The sequence below is a fragment of the Acanthochromis polyacanthus genome, chromosome 9 (genome assembly GCF_021347895.1).
Source record: "Acanthochromis polyacanthus isolate Apoly-LR-REF ecotype Palm Island chromosome 9, KAUST_Apoly_ChrSc, whole genome shotgun sequence".
Classification (NCBI taxonomy): domain Eukaryota; kingdom Metazoa; phylum Chordata; class Actinopteri; family Pomacentridae; genus Acanthochromis; species Acanthochromis polyacanthus.
In genome coordinates this window covers 7,757,241-7,778,077 of record NC_067121.1, presented here as the reverse complement: position 1 = coordinate 7,778,077, position 20,837 = coordinate 7,757,241, and the positions used below count along the sequence as shown (strand labels likewise).

The 20,837-nt window shown below is 40.7% G+C and overlaps 1 protein-coding gene across 2 annotated transcripts in view; it reads right to left on the bottom strand.

Annotated features, from left to right (window-relative positions):
* Nucleotides 1-20,837, bottom strand: part of LOC110963794 (nuclear receptor coactivator 2-like) — a 69,430-nt gene that overhangs the window by 39,980 nt on the left and 8,613 nt on the right. For both annotated transcript variants that reach the window (XM_051952976.1, XM_022212289.2), the window contains exons 2-3: nt 17,246-17,309; nt 755-865 (exon numbers count right to left, since the gene is read on the bottom strand). In XM_051952976.1, coding sequence (XP_051808936.1) covers nt 755-846 — 92 coding nt within the window. In that variant the 5' untranslated portion in view covers nt 847-865; nt 17,246-17,309. The remainder of the gene's footprint in view (nt 1-754; nt 866-17,245; nt 17,310-20,837) is intronic.

Genomic DNA, 20,837 nt, shown 5'->3' with positions numbered 1-20,837 from the left:
TAGTATGAACATATACATGTACATGTCCATTGCCAGCTTTCAAAGAAGAATTCACTCTTTACTGACGACTCTTACAGATGAATGTGAACATTGAATATTTTTAAACAAATATCTCATTATTGTGAGGACATATTCACCAAATTGAACAAAAAAGCATTGGAATAAAATCTCTGATTCCACCTCTAATTCTACGACATTACAATTTCACCTGGGGGTTTCTCTGTACTGTACCTGTGCTGTTACATTAATTTGTTGAAAATACTGCACTAAATTCAAGAGGTGTGCATGTCTTTGTTACCGTTTCTCTTTGGTGAGAAGTCCTCTGTAACAGTAAGGTAAATTCACCACAACCTCAGCTAAGCGTGTCCTTGTTACAACCGCGGTGCTCAGATTGTCGCTACAATAACTTGTCTGTTGTTACATAAGGTTTGTAAAAGTGCAGCAGCAGCATTTTTCTTCATTGACCTGAAAGAGTGGCCGTCCCTTCTCCCTGAAGAGCCAGAAACAACCTCACTATTTGTGATAAAACTACTAATAATCTGCTTGAGGATAAAGCAGCTTTGATAATAAACTTAAATTTTTCATGCTTAAATAATAAGACAAAAATCTAAATGACAGCAAATACATATAAATAGAATGAAGGTCCAGACAATGTGTATTAAGTAATGTACTGAGTGTCAAAGTTTCAGTTATTAGCAGTGAATATTCCTGGTATTCTGATGTATCGAGGCTGAAGATGGAGGACGGTGTTCACCTGGGTCCCAGGAGGTCTGACTGACAGTCCTTCCTCTTCAGAGACTCGCCCCCTCTGGGAGGCTCCGGGGTGTCTGCCCCCCCACTACTCATCTTCAGCAAATATCAGCACCTAGAGAGAGAAACTACTGTTTAAAAAAAACACAACACACATCGTTGTGCTTTGCAATATTGAACCAGCAACCATCAAAGCACAGCAGTGTTAACAGTGGACCCGCTTCAACAACGCAAATGCAGATCAGTGACTAAAATATATCTGTACAATTTGCGTGTTAGGTTTGGGATTTCAAAAGACACCTAGAGTGTTTATTGTTGAACTAATCATGCATCCAAATGTGATCTGAAAAACAGTAAAGCCTGTGTCATTATGAGGATGCTTTGAACCTCGATGCACGGCTCCACGCAGCACGAGTCCACCTGATAATTATGGAAATTAAAAGCACCAAAATCTGAGCGAAAAGTGCCCTTCTGTCCCCTCATTGAGCTCCTCTGCATTATTAACCACAACATTATTAACAGACAAGAATGAATGTGTTGAAGATGTACACAACCTGCATGGTGCATAATCAAACAGGGAGGGTGCTCGTGACTCATGAAAACAATGTACCATTGTAATGTGCCTGCAGGCAATATGTGGGAGGCCCAGTGGGAATAAAGTAGGTGTCAATAATTACTTCAGTTAGAAATAGCTAATTCATGTAGGCATTCACACTGTTCCTACATGAACGCTTCTGCCGTCTGAGCTGACGGTCTTCAAAAGGAGTTATGATCACAGAAAAACTGTCTTGATAATATTTTGTCATCCTTCATGTATTGTGCAAGAACAAAAAGAAGGAAAGGCAGGGGCATTTACACCACGTGGTCACAAGATGCTACTAGACCTTGATAGCACTCATCTTGTTGGCCCAACACCATCTACTATGTGTTTGTTACTGTGGGGTGAAGACTTTTACTAGATCCACTGATTATTCTGACCTCAGATAATAGTGTCGGTGGGAAATCGCCCTGGTTTTTAAACATGCAGAAAAAATGATTGCAGCTTTAGGCTTTGCAATAATGTTGACATTTTGTTTTGTTGATATGACTTAAACATAATTTTCTAGGTTATGGGACAAAAAAGCAAAGTGATTGGAAAGCTGAAAATGAATGAATGTGACACTGAAGCAGAGTCTAAGAGTCACAAGCAGGACAGAAGTTGTGTCTGTCAGGACAGTAGGCCTTTGAGGCCCTTCAACGGGCCACACATCACCTGACTGTTACATAACAGCCGGTCAGTGGGGCTGATATTGTGCAGATGAAGGCAGGAAGGAGGGATAAAGGAGAGAGAGAACAACAGGGAGGGAGGAGGAGAGGATAAAGGAGGAGGGAAAGAAAGAGAAGAAAGATAGAAGAAGGGACAGCGGAAACCTTCTCTCACACAGACGTCAAGTTGGCAAAAGCAAATGCTGTAAAATAATCCATGTGGAGCTGGATGGGGTGACAGGAGGAAGAAAATGGGAGGAGGGGCATTTGTTGCTCTGAATAATCAGGCCCAGGGCAAGAGGAAAATATGGCCTAATTACACCATAAGAGGAGAACAGAGGAGACAGGGGAAAATGGCCAATAACAAGACTAGGAGACGAGTACCAAAAGTAGTGTTCCTGCCAAGTGGTGTCTTTGGCTCTGGCTGCAGTGATAGTTCCCACAATGCAACAAGAGCCCTTGTTAATCAGCTGTTATCGTCACGAGTCAGCTAGTTATCAACACGTATTGCTATCACCCAGTTTTTATCTGCGCTGGCAGCAGGGCTGGAGGGATAGAAATGTCTCCTTGTGGTTAGCCGGCTACTTTGGCTCGAAGACAAATATCTTGACTGAATCAAGTGTCATGAAATTTGACACCGACATTCAAAATCTCTGAAGTTAAAAACTTTCCTTTCAGGATCAGCAGCTGTGAAAGTTGGGGAAACATCCACTTCACGGACTGACAAATATGTGTACAGAGGAAGCACAACGTTGTCTGCAGATAAAATTCCCAGATGATGCACTGTAACGAGTTTGGGGATCCCCTGACTTTTCTCTCGGGAAACAGTCGGCCTGTTAAACATTGACAAGCTAGAGTTGCTGCTGTGAGCATGTTAGCATGATTAAGCAGAGCCACACAGAGCTGCTAGCATGGCTGTGGACGCTTACTTCAGCCATCAGGTGAATGAATAAAATTAGTTTTCTCCACGTGAACTGCATTTATCAAAATTTGCTCACAGTATGCGATTCGACTGAAATCACGGCTTCACATGTGGAGGACAGCCGCTCTGCACAGCTTGAATTCAGTCGTTTACAGCAGATTTCAACAATAAGTGTCATGTAGGGGAAAACAGCATCCCAGTGACCATAGAAACAACTCGGTCCTCTCGTACATCATAATCTACTCTTCCATTGTCCGTCCCATCCATAAGCTCCCTCCTTTGTTCAGGCATTAAAATGTCAAGTGCTTGGGAATCACTTGATAAAAATCAATCATAAAAACCCCCTCTGGTGAAAATCTAATTTTTGACTTCGTTAATGTGTCCATATGTTGCACTTATACGCTGGAAAAAAGCAGTCAGCGCCACGGCTGAGCGGTTCTACCTCGAAGCTGCAGTTTGCACATGAGAGTCAAAAAACACAGATTCAGACTTCTAAAGTGGTGCTTTCTCTACCGTTACTCTTCAGAATCAGGTTCAGGTTTGAACATGCATGGCTGAATTACTCTAATATCACAACTTCCATGGTGTGAGCATCGGGTGGCTTTACAGGGTTTCAGAGTCGCAGGTGAGCATGTGAGCTGTAGAGTGACATCTGAGCCATTTTAAGGGAGGCCAGGATGATTTTCATGGCAAAAAATTCTAAATATTTAACTTTGATGCGCAGAGATGAGCTTTCAGAGGTTAAAACAACAACTAGAGAGGGCCTTCAAAGACTACTTCATAAAATGGAAGTCTGTGAGTTTATCGAACCAATAAATGTATGTGATACAAACTTTTTATGTTGCATTTCAAGTTTAGAGGGATTTTTCACACAAAAAATAGAAGTAATAGTACAAATGTGAGTATTTAAGTCCATCCATTCTCTACACACCGTTTTATCCTCACTAGGGTCACGGGGGTGCTGGAGCCTATCCCAGCTGACTCGGGCGAAGGCAGGGGACACCCTGGACAGGTCACCAGTCTGTCACAGGGCTACATATACAGACGAACAATCACACTCACAGTCACACCTACGGACAATTTAGAGTTATCAGTTAACCTCAGCATATTTCTGGACTGTGGGAGGAAGCCAGAGTACCCGGAGAAAACCCACGCATGCACAGGGAGAACATGCAAACTCCATGCAGAAAGATCCCAGGCCCAGGCCGGGATTTGAATTAGGGATCTTCTTGCTGCAAGGCGAAAGTGCTAACCAGTACCACACTGTGCAGCCCGAGTATTTAAGTGAATAACCTTGTTTTGAAAAATAAAAATGGAGCAATTAAAGGTTTACCTGGATTTATTTGTGCCAATTTAGATCATTCCCATGCTCAAACTGCACTTAAAAATGTCCATATTAGTCGAAGAAATAAGTATTTTAATTGTCCCTGATACCACTACCACTATATTTCTGGTAACCAGAAAACCACAAGTTTTCAAGTCACTCTGATCCACTGTTTCTCCTTCAGTATGTGCATGGAAACACAGCGAGCTTAATGACATTTGCACTTCTTGATTAACAGTGAAATTAGCAGCCTAATAAATGGAAATAAATATGGAGATTAAATTAATTACCTGACCTGTCAATCAATATATAAACAGATTTTTTTAAGTGGGGCAAATGGCAAAAAGTAACCAAGGCTAATGACAGCATTCAATAAACCTTCCAGCTGGAGAAGGGACCCATGAATTTTCATCAAGGAACACAAAAAACAAAAACCTCTCCCAGAGACTGAATTAAGGGACATTTGAAAACATACAGTAGAAAGTTGTCATTCCTTTTAAAGGGTATTATAAAAGGTAGACAGGTCATCGAGTTGACTACAGTTAACATCATCATCGTCAAAACAAAGCTGGGTGACCTCAGAAGTTGACGCTCAAAGGTTCAATCAATCTCTGAAATGCAAACAGTCGAAACCACGATCACTTAAATATTTCAGTCAATCGAGTCCATACACATGTGGTCAAAGACATAAACAAGGAGAGACACATATGGCAAACACACACACGGATACAATGAATTAACACTAATGTAGCCTGCGACAAAAGCCTTTACCCTGTTCAGCCCAATACTAATGCAATCAGAGGAGCCAAGAGCTTCACAAAGTGAAGCCATTTAAAAACAATCTGAGCTGCAGAGCAGAGACAGGGCCAGAGGGTCAAAGCAGCCATTAAGGAATTAAAGCCCAGGATTGATCACCGCCTGCTTTAGTTGTCTCCAGTAGAAAACGCGGCTCCTCAGTGTCTTTGTTTTGGGTTTCAGGAAATAAAAAAGCAGCGCTGCATAGGGTGAGGCTTTCCACAGACACATTTTCATTGTTTACTTGTTTAAGCCGCTTTATTTTGACACAGTGGATAATTATTTTTTGGGAAAGACAAAAAGGATTGCCTTGGAAACACGTGTGTTGAAACACCACCACTAATGACACAACCATCTTAAAGACTTAATATTGTGTTTAAACTGTCTTTGTGGTCTGGTTCAGCTCACCAGGAATATGTTGGTAATGTGGTGAGATACCGGGGACAGGGAGGAGGTAAGTGTCACATTATGTCCAGATAAAGGTGAGATTGGAAGAAAGATTTTAGCAGTAATGAAAGAATAAAACAAAACAGCCCGCTGGAACAGGGAACGAGCGGAAAGCTGAACAAACAGTCAGAAACATGCGACAATCACCACATGCATGAGACCTACCCTGACAAAATGATAGTTGTCGTAGAAGTAAAACGCGCTAGGGGTTGTTATTAAAGTAATGACTCATCCTCAGGCCTTAGCTTGCAGACTAATTGAGGTTTTGAGCATGTAACAAAAAACATTACACCGACCACGCAGTCTTATGTAATGACTGACAGCACAAAATTAAAGCTAATGCGTTTTTACTGGGATACTGGAAAACCTCTATACTTAATAGGATAACACCTTCACTGTGTAAATGTCAGAGTTTTTATCCCCAGAAATGAATTTAGTCCATCAGCTGCTGTTGATGAACAACCCAGCTAGTCTTTGGTAACAGTGCTATCGAAGCTCCTCCTTTAAGTCTGTAGTTTCTTTGAGACAAACTATGTTTTGATGATCTGTTGTTTTTTTTTAAATTAGCAGTGATGATAAGTTAGTCATTCAATATTACAGACAGTGCAGTCATTCATTAGAATCCAGCTGCACATTTGAACTACAACTGGTTATTATATTCAACATACAGTGTCATCACACACTGCTCCAGGGGCAAAAAGTTAGGTTGATCATCTAATCTTTTCCTGTGCATTATTGGGAATTATTACATTCTGAAGCATCTAAGAAGTTTCCAGATAAAACAACTGAGGGTCCCTCCTCCCTTTTGGTGTCTGAGCTGTTTAGGCTGCAGTCTAAAAGCCAGCAAACCCTCCCATCGCACACAAACATAAAGTAGATTTAATACTCTGCTGTGGCTGGATTAAGAACACTGGCTTCTCCCACAGTGCAGCACATGCACAGCGGGTGTGTGTTTAAGTGAATCTCTATGCGTCGCCGCGTCCGCATCAATATGTCCAATCTCTTTATGTACATCCCGGCCGCTTGGTGCCACGGCGATGCTGCTCTGGGCTACCGGCTTTATAGTGGGTGGCTTACCGCCTGTTGCCGGGGACAACAAGCATTTTGTTTACATCTCCTGGCTGCACTGTGAGAGAACAACATCTATTCTACACCGTGGTAACAATGACAACAACAAAAAGCTCCACGTAGCTAATAATTCAACAAAAAGAAGAGTCACAGAACAAATACAGTGAAAAGCAGCAGGAGGCGAAGTGGTGCTGCTGCCTCTTCTGACACCCGGAGGCTCATCACAGCTGACTTAGCAAATATTCACAAAGCATGTTAGGCTGACGAGGAAATGTTTAACTGAACCAATACAACATCCGGAACACAAACACAAACTACCTGTTAGGCTTCCAAGCAGAAGGAACAATTCTCTAACTTGGCTTCAAAGGTCAGCACATTAATAAAACCGAATAAAAACATTCAGCAGGTTTGGAATCAAGACTGTCTCAATTGGGATTGTAATTTTTGTTGAATAAAGATTACATGTGGACCAGAGGGCTGTACTACGAAGCAAGTTTGGTATAGTCAGGCTTTCTTTGCATAAGCCTGGCTTAACAAAACTCCAATCAGAGATAAGTGGTATCACTATTTGTTAATCAGGTTTCTTTTCTTTCTCATAAAAGTCGAAAATCATCATGGGAACACATCACGGGACTCTTCTTCCTGTGCTCAGGAAGTAAATAGGAATAGCTTGTGCCAATGGAGAGCTATTAAGAATATAAAATGTTACAGTAAAAAGCTAATGGCTCCTGATACAAGAGAGGAATGCTGGTGGAAATGTGTTAATGGTGCAAGTTAATATATTTATTTTACCACTCTCAGTGGAGGTGCTTATTACTAACATGACAGCTGCACATTAAAGCTCTTAAAATGTAAACTTTATTCATTTAAAAGTGATGTTGGAGAAGTGCGGTGAGGTTGAGGATGCACAAAAATCACTTCTGTTTTTGGCCAAATGAAAGGAAAATTATGTTATTGACTGAATATTCTCTCATCAACAGACTGATTGATTTCCTCGTCTGTGTTCGATTAGCTGTGGTACAAAATGGCTAGTCACATTTATACATTTTCTAAGATCTCTTACTAAAAGAATGTCAGTTTCCATGTCAAAGCGATGCATTCAGTTTGTGCTAATGGAGCTGCATCACTCCATTCAACATAATTACTAACACACAGTTTCACAGGTTTGCAGACATAACGTTTTTCATCAGCTGCTGAGATTATATATCGCTTATGGAGAATATTACAGGCGATTTAAATCCTGAACTCTGAACAGAATTTCTTCTCAAGCATGTTAGCTGTGCAGCATCAGTTACTGAAGTGACCTAACTGGTTAGAGAGCCACCTGTCCGACACTGAAAACTCTGACGTTAGGCTGCTAACATGCTAATCTTACTTCCTAGTACAGACCTCAGGTTTTACTAGTCATGCAAAAGAATGCGAATGCAAACAGCTTAGCGAAAGTCAAACCCTTCACTGTGCACCAACTAATGTCAAGTCAGGTGGAATTTTTGAGGTTATCAGGCAAAAGTGTAACACACATAAATGCATTTCAAAATTTAATACAGCATCCTATGAGAAATAAGTGTAAAATTTCTGTATACAATGATGGGACAAAAAAACCCCAAAAAAAACACAAAGTCCAAAATGGCAGCTTTTCAAAAACCAGGAAATTATACCTTTTTACTAGTTTGGTCAGAAAATGAACACATTTTATCTGAAAACATGAAATTGCTCTATTCTCAAATTTCCTTCCACTACCACACTTTATTCCCTTAATTCCAGCAGATCATGACTCATGTTGTGCAGATTTCTGGTCTTCAAAAAAAAAGATTATTTCCAATTAGCTGTTTCATTACATGCTTATATCAAGCCTTTAGGTAGAGATTAAACTGAATCTTCCAGTATGGCTAACATTAAAACAAACGTAATACCATCAGAGACCCCAATGAACTCCGAGTATGAAGGCTAAAATACTTCAGGCAGCAGTTTTAAGTTTAGGACTACAACGGTGACTATTCAGGTATTGATAAGTCCAAGTTGTGCGCAAACCAAGTCAATGAATACAAACACTGGTTAGATCCATGAAACTAAGTTTCCTCTTATAAACAAGAGTTCCAAGTACTGAATCCTTCTGAAACTTTCCTGTTTTATTGTTGCAAATTCTCATCTTGTTCAGCATGAGTCCTAGAACGCCCACGAAACTTCTTGGAGTACTAAATCACCCTGAAAGTCCTTGAACTCGCTTAGATTCCTTTGCTCAGAAGCGTTGTCGCTGCGCATCTCCATTCTGATTCCATCCAGCTTTTACAGTTTGGTCTTTCCAAATTTCATGCAAAACCGTCGCTCTCACGGAGTATGCAAAAGTGACTGACCACAGTGCAAGCCCATCCTGACAGTCCTTATTAAAGGACAGTCAATTTTCTGAAGTAGTCAACCACTTTTGCTCATCTAAAATTTGCTCATTTTGAGAACAAAACAGTCACCCTGCCTCACTACCTGGCAGCCCAAACCCTTTTTTGTTATTACTGAATTGACAAAGTTTCCAGAGACACCTGACACTGGTGTGCTGAAATGGAAAGCAAACGCCTTTCTGTGTGCTGAGAAGCGAACCCCCATAAAATGCAAGCTGTACAAATTGACCCACTTCAACGATTGTTCTGGTTGCAGCAACCCCCACCACAACCTTCTATGTCTGAACAGATCTGGCTAACTGACTGATTTAGTGTCACCTTCGTATTCAAATAGGAATGTCTACTTTCTCTTACCTTTTCATGTTAGTGGCAACATCATCACAAAAACGAGACACGCATTATTGTCACTAATCATTAGAAATGACAGTTTGAGTTTGAATTTTGCTTTATAAAGTCCAATAATAAGGCCTGGTCCATTAACACAGACATTTTTACAGACAGACGTCTTCCCTTTTGGTTTAAAAAAGTTTAAAAAAAAATTCTATACACATGACCAGTGTTTTGCAGAATATCTGCAGACACACAAGAACACAAAAACAACACAAACTACTCCAATAAGCAACAATACAACATCAACACTACATCAACTATAATAGAAGATCATCATTTCATAGCATTGATTTGTGGGCTTTAACCTGTGGATGCTGCAAACTTAGTAATACTGGGCACAGCAGATGCAGAGGCTTTGGCAAGCTGCTGTTGAACAGACATACAGTGCCTTGTGAAAGTATTCGGCCCCCTTGAACTTTTCAACCTTTCGCCACATTTCAGGCTTCAAACACAAAGATATAAAATTTTAATTTTTTGTCAAGAATCAACAACAAGTGGGACACAATCGTGAAGTGGAACGAAATTTATTGGATATTTTAAACCTTTTCAACAAATAAAAACCTGAAAAGTGGGGCGTGATATTATTCGGCCCCCTTGCATTAATACTTTGTAGCGCCACCTTTTGCTGCAATTACAGCTGCAAGTCGCTTGGGGTATGTCTCTATCAGTTTTGCACATCGAGAGACTGAAATTCTTGCTCATTTTTCTTTGCAAAACAGCTCGAGCTCAGTGAGGTTGGATGGAGAGCATTTGTGAACAGCAGTCTTCAGCTCTGCCCACAGATTCTGGATTGGATTCAGGTCTGGACTTTGACTTGGCCATTCTAACACCTGGATACGTTTATTTGTGAACCATTCCATTGTAGATTTGGCTTTATGTTTTGGATCATTGTCCTGTTGGAAGATAAATCTCCGTCCCAGTCTCAGGTCTTTTGCAGACTCCAACAGGTTTTCTTCCAGAATGGTCCTGTATTTGGCTCCATTCATCTTCCCATCAATTTTAACCATCTTCCCTGTCCCTGCTGAAGAAAAGCAGGCCCAAAACATGAGGCTGCCACCACCATGTTTGACAGTGGGGATGGTGTGTTCAGGGTGATGAGCTGTGTTGCTTTTACGCCGAACATATCGTTTTGCATTGTGGCCAAAAAGTTGGATTTTGGTTTCATCTGACCAGAGCACCTTCTTCCACATGTTTGGTGTATCTCCCAGGTGGCTTGTGGCAAACTTCGAACCAGACTTTTTATGGATATCTTTGAGAAATGGCTTTCTTCTTGCCACTCTTCCATAAAGGCCAGATTTGTGCAGTGTACGACTGATCATTGTCCTATGGACAGACTCTCCCACCTCAGCTGTAGATCTCTGCAGTTCATCCAGAGTGATCATGGGCCTCTTGGCTGCATCTCTGATCAGTCTTCTCCTTGTTCGAGGTGAAAGTTTAGAGGGACGGCCGGGTCTTGGTAGATTTGCAGTGGTCTGATACTCCTTCCATTTCAATATGATTGCTTGCACAGTGCTCCTTGAGATGTTTAAAGCTTGGGAAATCTTTTTGTATCCAAATCCGGCTTTAAACTTCTCCACAACAGTATCTCGGACCTGCCTGGTGTGTTCCTTGGTCTTCATGATGCTCTCTGCACTTTAAACAGAACCCTGAGACTATCACAGAGCAGGTGCATTTATACGGAGACTTGATTACACACAGGTGGATTCTATTTATCATCAGTCATTTAGGAAAACATTGGATCATTCAGAGATCCTCACTGAACTTCTGGAGTGAGTTTGCTGCACTGAAAGTAAAGGGGCCGAATAATATTGCACACCCCACTTTTCAGTTTTTTATTTGTTAAAAAAGTATAAAATATCCAATAAATTTCGTTCCACTTCACGATTGTGTCCCAATTGTTGTTGATTCTTGACAAAAAATTAAAATTTTATATCTTTATGTTTGAAGCCTGAAATGTGGCGAAAGGTTGAAAAGTTCAAGGGGGCCGAATACTTTCACAAGGCACTGTATATTCATGATTGTGGAGCTTCACTTTAAAAGGTGTTTGCAAAGAAACAATTCCTGGTAGATCCTGTTAGAAATGTTGAGGTAAATGTCCATCCATCCATCCATCCATTCTCTATACACCGCTTTATCCTCAATAGGGTCACGGGGGGTGCTGGAGTCTATCCCAGCTGACTCGGGTGAAGGCAGGGGACACCCTGGACAGGTCGCCAGTCTGTCACAGGGCTACTTATACAGACAAACAATCACACTCACATGCACACCTACGGGCAATTTAGAGTCATCAATTAGCCTCAGCATATTTTTGGACTGTGGGAGGAAGCCGGAGGAAGAAAACCCATGCATGCTCAGGGAGAACATGCAAACTCCATGCAGAAAGATCCCAGGCCCATTTGAACCGGAATCTTCTTGCTGAAATGCGAAAGTGCTAACCACTACGCAGCGCAGGCAAATGTCTATTTTGCAAAATATCTGCATTAATGTGAACAAGGCCGACATAATTTGCTATCCACTGTCTATATATTTCCTATGGAGCTTGAAAGACAACAAAGGACGAGCAGCACATCCAAAATAATCAACTGTACCAAGAAAAAAAAATCAGCTGTTTGATTGAAATGTGATCTGAGGCAAGAGCGGTGCAGAAACACCAGAGGAGGGAGGATCCAAATATCATCCATCCATCTTCTATATCCACTTTACCCCATGTCTGACAAAAGAGGAAACTCTTCTATCACAAGGCTAAGTTAAGGACCACAGCATCAAAAACATGGAGGCACAATCAAACAAATGACTCGTAATAACTCAGCCAGCAGCTGCTCATTACTCTGCATGTGCAGCTTCATGTAATGTGAGAGCCTGATCGATTATAGACTGGAATCAATACCACTGAACATGCCTGCCCGGATGCTAACTCAATTGTGAGTGTACACACGCACTAATGCGCAGGCACACCAAGACACACACAAAACCAATACTCTTCTATACAGACACACAATGGCCAATTTAAAAATAAAACACACACACACACACACACACACACACACACACACACACACACACACACACACACACACACACACACACACACACACACACACACACACACACACACACACACACACACACACACACACACACACACACACACACACACACACACACACACACACACACACACACACACACACACTAGATACTATTTTGTATTACTACTGATCACTTTCACCCAAAAAAAGGTAAGATTTATCAGAATAACACCTCAATCAGCTGAACCACCTTTTACACCACAGCACAGCAGAGTACAGCATTGGTGTATCAAATCAGACCTTTGACTGTGCAGAATTATACATCATGCATGCAAGAAAACACACACACACAGGATATCAGAGTGAAGCCTGTGGAGACGGAAAGAGGGCGAGGGAGGCTTTGTTTATTGTCAGTGACACTTGCTCTCTCGTCATGGCCCGTGAAGCAGCCGAAGCGCAGCGCTACATACACAAACAACGGCCAAATCTGAAGCTCATGAGCATGATTTCTAGGTCCTCTCAGCTCAAGTTTCACAGTTATTTCACAACACAGGGCCAAACATGTATTACTCACTGTATTTCTGTTAATGTGTGTGTGTTCCAATACAAGTGAAAATAAACAAAGATGGTTCTGTGTTCTTTTTGATATTGTGATGTATGACTCACACTGCCTTTCAAAAGTTTGGGGTCACTTACAAATGTCTTTATTTTTGAAAGAAAAGCATTTTCTTTTTCAATGAAGATAGCATTAAATGAATCAGAAATCCAGTCTAGATATTGTCAATGTGGTAAATGACTAATCTAGCTGGAAACGGCTGATTTTTAATGGAATATCTCCATAGGGGTACAGAGGAACATTTCTAGCAACCATCACTCCTGTGTTCTAATGCTACATTGTGTTAGATAATGGTGTCGAAAAGCTAAATGATGATTAGAAAACCCTTGTGCAATTATGTTAGCACATGAATAAAAGTGTGAGTTTTCATGAAAAACATGAAATTGTCTTTTGAACAGTAAGGTATACCCAGAAAACTAAATTCGCAAGCAAACGCTCTGTGCACTGATGCTGTAAAGAGAAATTCCTTTTGCAATGATGAATTAAATCATGTTCTGTAATAATCAGATAAGTTGAATAACCTACAAGCAGTAATATCTGATATGAGGAGAGGAATTAACCGGTGAGTCACACGAGGGCAGCACAAAACGAAACCAAAAATACTTGGAGACGCTTCAGAAGTGTTCCATTGTTCTACTGGCTTGGAGACCACAGTCCACCTTCAGATCACTGACTTATCTGCAGTAGATCTGTGAAAATTTACATATAGTTGCTGCTCAGGAACTTCATGAAACATTGAGTTGCTGTGTGGATATTAAAGACTATCCTTATGCTAACCGGCTATCAGAAGTTCTTCAGCTTTTTCAAAACTCATCATTATGAAACTCTGCTTTCACTGGCTGACTTAATAAACCTGTGAATATTTCTGTCAACGTGCTCGCCGTACCAACAGCCAACCTGCTGCTCTCTGGATGACTTTTAACAACAGTTGTTATTGAAGCACAGTGAACTGAGTAAACAGTTGGCTGGTTAGACCTCAGGTGACAGAGCAGCTCCGGGCCTGCTGACTGTGCACTCCGAGTGCATGTGACCAGTCATACATAACCACTCCCATCGCAACACACACACACACACACACAGTGTCAAAACCACAACAACAATACATGACAGCTCAAAGTCCAAGTCTGACTAAGACAGTTGCGCCTACTATGAGCATCAAACTCATCACTGTTTGGTAATCAACACACATTATTCAGCAGATGAGGAGAATTATTAGATCATCTTGTGGTTGTAGCACTATTAAATAATCTACAAAACTAATAAGAGCCAAAGAAAGTGAACATATTCTCATAGAAATTAATAATTCAACAAAACAGCAGCTCGACTATCTCCAGTAAAAACCCTCTTTATGATTCCCAAAATGACTGACAAGTGCTTCAACACAGAAATGTTAGTTATAAATGTTCAGTATGGCAGTTAAAGGTTTGTTTACATCACTTCTGTAATTTATAACACTGGCAGTTTAAATACAAGCAAAAAAAATAAAGGATTATTGTGCTACCAACTCACTTTACAGTTAATTTAAAAACAGCGGTGCCTTTAAATCTGCTGCCAGGGTGGAACAGAGCAGTCAGTCTCTTACCTTTGCTTTGGTTAAACCAGTCCATAACCAGTCCAGAGCCGGCTAAACATCCCATGCTGGCCGGCCGGACGGACGCACTGGTTTTCACACCACACGCGCTGCCAACACGCACACACACATACACACTCAACACTAACGCTGGTTTTGTATTTCCCCTCTCCTCTCTGTGAGATTACTCCTGTGTGTGTGTGTGTGTATGTGTGTGTGTGTGTGTGTGTGTGTGTCATCTGCGTTTAATGACAGCTGACAAACTACATGCCACAAATCCTCCCTCTCTCTTTCCCCTCCCCCCATCACGTAGACACACACTCCTCCCTGTCTCCTCCCACAACACACACACACACACACACACACACACACACTCCTCCCTCCTATTAGCCCATGTCTAGAAAAAAACCACTCACACAGCCTCTCCAGGTGCTGAATGAGGATCGTTTCATGCCATTTTTTACACAGATATTGATCAATAAACTAAATATTGGAGATAAAAGCACTAAAAATCTCAGGAAAATGCACAGATTTATTTCCAGCTTCACACCTGCAAGTTGTAAAAATGACATGTAAAGTGGTAAAATATCAATAATGGCCTGTTTAAAATTACATTTTCATGTACAATATTTTAATTACATGCACAACCTGTTATTGGAATGTGTGATATTTCAATTTCCAGGGGCAACATTTCATTATAAGGTGCGGTATGACTGTGCTACCTTAATATTACTGCCAGCATTACCTCTTACTTTTCTATTCTAGTAACTTATTGTATTTTCAGTAACGTATTGTACTTATGCTACCGTTCAAAAGTTTGGGCTCACCCACACAATTTCATGTTCTATATGAAAACACACTTTTATTCATGTGCTAACATAGTAACACATGGGCTTTCTAATCATCCATGAGCCTTTCAACACCATTAGCTAACACAATGTAGCATTAGCCCTATGGAGATATTCCATTAAGAATCAGATGTTTCCAGATAGAACAGTCATTTACCACATTAAGAATGTCTACACTGGATTTCTAATTCATTTAGTGTTATCTTCATTCTAAAAAAAAACTGCTTTTCTTTAAAAAAAAAAAAAAACAAGGACATTTCTGAGTGACTCCAAACTTTTAACGGTGTTATATCTTGCTGCTTTTTTTCTGGGCACTGCATTTAATACATTACATCATTTTATGTTTAAAGAGCAAAATCTGGGAAAAGAGTTTTGATTCATAAAGTTCCATCTAATCTCAATAATAAAGATAACAATTTGTGCATATAAGCATAAGATACACAAAGGCGTGTGGACGCCTGAACATTTCCTGTATTTGTGGTGAATAAAAAATATAAATAATTTACATGGCAGTTTCAAAGCAGTTTTCCCAACCTTTTCCCAGGTCTGCTAAGTTTCAAAACAAAACTAAACAGTGTCAGAAAGCAGCATGTGACGGAGAACGACCATTATTGTACATTCATCGCTTGCATAATGAGGATCTTTCCTGGTTTGCGACCCACACAAAGCAAGATGGCAGAAAACACGAGTGAAATGAGCGAGAGTGAAAGAGACGGAGAGGGAAAAAGGTAATTTTACAAATGACTGAAGCTCTAAGTGCTGGTGGAAGCAGCTGTGCTTCGTACACAAACTGCTAACCCAGACACACTCGCACACACAGCACTGGGAAAAGCACACAAATAGACAAAATTAACCGTCTCTCTCACTTAAACACACACATCTTTCTCTGCTTTCACTTTCCGTGTTGTCATGTCAGGATGTCCCTGTTTGCTTTATCAGCTTGTTGCAGTTTCAGGGAACCAGTTTCACTGTTCTGTTGTATAAACTGAGGCAGCGTTTCTCAACCTTCGATCCAACAGTGTTCCTTTTTGGTTCTAAAGTTCTCATAACCCCACCTCTTCTTTGTTTTCCCTCATTATTATCTTTTCTTTTGGACTTATAACTAACTTCAAGCTCTAACAGGCTGATGACTCCTGTGAAGGAAGAAGCTTTGTATTTCATACTACTATTGAAGCTGTCATGTAAATGTTTCATGTCATATTATTGTTCAAAAACAGAGACTTGAAATTTCAAACCTGTCGATATATGTTTTTCCCATCACAAATGTGGAATAAATTTTTCACAGTAACTTTAGAGGGGGCCTGTGAACTATTTTACTAGTAGTCCAAAATTATTTTAAAAAAATTGCTTAAAATGTCAAAATTTTGCCCAACACTATTCAGAATCTGGACAAAGTTAATTTAAACCTTTCCAAAATGACTCAATTATTGTACAAGATAACTCAAAATGACAAAAAATACAAAAATTTGTTCATAACTATTTGGAACTTCTGGAAAATGACTTAACATTTTTTTCAAAATTACAGAATTATAGAAACTGCTCAAAATGACAACAATTCTGTCAAAATTAACTTAAAATGTATCTAGAATGACTAATATGAATAAAATTAGTCTAAATTTGTTCAAGAAGCTGCTTAAAATGTTTTGTCCGAAACTATTCAGAACCTGGCCGAAATGAACTGAAACATCTCCAAAATGATTAAAATGTATCTGAATCTGTATCGAACATTAACTCATTTACTTATTTTAGGCCAAAAAAAGAATGAAAGTCTAGAGAGATGTGTTTTTAGAGACATCAAATACAAAATATATTATAATATTAACTGTCATAATTTAAAGATTTACTCACCTCATATGCGAAACTTCACAACAACATCCACAAAGAGTTATCTTGGGACATCATTCAGTCTGCTCTGTAAGACATAACACACGAATAATGAATAATATGATAAAGAGGGATTTGGTTTTGCACCTTTGAAACACTGGGGGACTGACAAGATGACAAGATGTCCACACTTCTCCTTCCAGTGTGTCAAGCTCAAAAAAATACTGGATCTTAAGTCACTGTGGTGCAGTTTAATAGCGGTCTGTCAGCTAAAGCAAAATCCAGTCTTTGTTAAAAACTCGAACACCCGAGCTGAGATAATTCAGGTAACTTCCCAAAGCTGCTGAGAGAACTTTGATGTGAAGAATTCCCGGACTTTCCCATTAACGCTGGATGCATTTCAGCATTTAGAGGTCATATTCAAGCACTAAATAAAGTAAATGATGAATTTCCTGGGTCGCATCACCTCGCTGCACCACAGGAGTCTATCTGTCATCAGGTCCAAATGGGGGCCACACCCAGGATCGGATGTATGAAAGCATGAGCACTTTGTTTACACAGTGTAAAATTATTTAGCTGAATTTTGCCTTAAACATCACACACACACAGACACACAGACACACACACACACACACACACACACACACACACACACACACACACACACACACACACACACACACACACACACACACACACACACACACACACACACACACACACACACACACACACACACACGTCAGGCTGGGAATCTCACCCTTGCCCACAATAACAAGAAAACCTGCAGCTTTTCCCAGACAATGACCCTTCCTGGGAGGACGGTCCAGAGCACTCAGAGGCCTTTTTCACACCGTGAGCCTGACCTGGACCAGTATGGTGCTGATCCAGGTTCAGTGAGTTCCCACTGGCTCCGGTTCACATTTACAAACATCCTATTTTTTGTATTTGAACAGCTGAAACCCACTTAAATCTCTAACGGATGCATTTTAGAGCGCTGTTGCCACTGAAACGTCCGAACATCAGATCACGTGTCCTGCTGCTGCGCCCCGGAGCAAAGACACTGGAGGAGTCTACCTGCTTACTGGATGTCAGTAACTCTGTCCAGTCCCACGTTATCTTTTGTAATCTGGTCAACAACAAAAAAAAGATTTCAGGAAATGTTACACATCACTTGTTCTTTCCAGTGAATCACATCCCCTCTCCCACCTCTTTTTTCTTCTTATCATACAAAAATGTGTAATAAAAACACAAGACTGATTGTAAATGACATTTTTGAGCACATTGAAATCTGGTTAATCAGGACCACTGTGCAGTCTGATAAACTAGAAGAGGATACTACGTTTATTTTTAGACTGTTACTGTCAATTACGTTTAACCAGATTCAGTGTCGAGCAGGAAATCACCACAGTGAAATCACTAAAACGCTGCACAGAATAAAAAAGCAGGTTGGAAATGCTTGGTTTCATAACAATTTAGGTTCAAACAGTGATTCCTTATGAATTATTGCAAAAAAAACAAAACATTACCAAACCAAAACAGTTGAAAAGCTAATATAATAGGACAGTGTGACAGTGTGTGTTTGGGTAGGAAGAGTTACTGTAATCAAAAACACCAAATGAAAAGCAGTAAAAAGAAGAAGTTAGTTTTTTTGGTCAGCAGTCAAATCCAAAACATCTGCTGCCTCTTCTCCTTGGCGTGTGCACTGTTACTGCGTGTCTGTGTGTGTGTGTGTGTGTGTGTGTGTGTGTGTGTGTGTGTGTGTGTGTGTGTGTGTGTGTGTGTGTGTGTGTGTGTGTGTGTGTGTGTGTGTGTGTGTGTGTTGGTGTGCGACTGCGTGCATGTGTGCGGCAGACGCCTTCTCAGTCAGTTGGACACGGCACACTCAAACCACACAACACTCCAACATGCACCTGCCACTGCTGAGATGGCTGCATATGTGTGCGTTTGTCAGTTTGCCTGTGCATCAGAGTGTGTCAGCGTGTGTCACTGTGTGTGTGTGTGTGTGTGTGTGTGTGTGTGTGTGTGTGTGTGTGTGTGTGTGTGTGTGTGTGTGTGTGTGTGTGTGTGTGTGTGTGTGTGTGTGTGGGTGGGATGGACAGCTGATCTCTACCCAACTGCTTTGTGAATTGCACAAGCACACATGCAAGCACAAATGTTGTTCACAATGACAGTAAGACTCGGTGGCAGGGATCCAACTTGAAACTTATGTGGGGCACAAACATTGAAAAGGTTCATCAGTCATAACAGCGAAAAAGACAGTCTTTTTTTCTTTGGATCACTATTTTGTCAGGAGTCAAAACTTTCTTCTGCAGACTAGAACACTGGAATTAAAAGAATGAAATGATTCTACCGACTGGATGCAGATTGCACTAATTGGACTATTAATTTGTTCGCATCATAAGACAAGTCTTTTGGGAACAGCGTTTTCACAAAGTAAAGTACAGGACATGCAAATAAACTGCTGGAAGCTGTTTGGAAATAATGAATAAAGAGCCCTTAGGTATAGTGTGGCTTGAAAAAAGAGAAAAGAACAACTTTGCAGTGCACACACTGAGCCACAGCAACTGTGTTTGAGAACTAATTTTGTAGTTAGCAAAAGGAGAGTTTCACTGTTAATTATTTGCATGCTAGACATTGTGGTAAGCAAACACACACACACACACACACACACACACACACACACACACACACACACACACACACACACACACACACACACACACACACACACACACACACACACACACACACACACACACACACACACACACACACACACACACACACACACACACACACACACACAGAGAGAGAGGGGGAAGAGTGAGAGCAAGCCACAGAAAGTCAATGAGAGCCACACAGAGAGACGGCCTACTTCCTGACTGTGATTAATTTCTGTTACTAAGCAGCTCTATGGTAACACAGACATCCACAGCTACGCCGAGATCTGAGCTGGTTTACAGTACGAGCCACATAACACAAGTCAACCACATTCATAATGTCGGGGCAGAATCACGGGGTTTTTAGCCGTACGCATGAAACGCTCTGTCAAAGCTGATCATGATTGATGTCATTTTTAATGAAAATGTGGCATCAGTCAAATACAAATGATTATAAAAGAAAGCATCCATCATGTCAACAAATTACTGACGCTTTGTTTTGCAATCGACTGTCCGCCTCAAGTTTAGACTAAAGTCACCTTCACCCTTCACCTTCAGATTTGATTCTGACTCCTTAATAATGACAATGAAGCCGTTTTCAGACATGAGATGTGGAACACTGCTGCTTTATCAGTCCGATAAAGTGAAAGCATTCTGTCATGCAGACATCGGTCCCTTTTCCTTCATTCATTGACTCACCACAGTGAAGGAGAGAGCCACGCAAAATCTGTCATTCATGCAACTTTGGACAGTCCTTCAAGTCATACATAACTGCAACTATAAGCAAGATTAAACCAGCAGCAAACCAATCAAATGGGCAAATAACTAAAAGACTAGTTTATTAGAATTTCTGATAATCTAGATCAGGGGTGTCAGACTCATTTTAGGGGCCACATGTCGTCCAATTTGATCTCATGTAAGCCAGACCTGTAAAATCAAATCACACTAGCCCA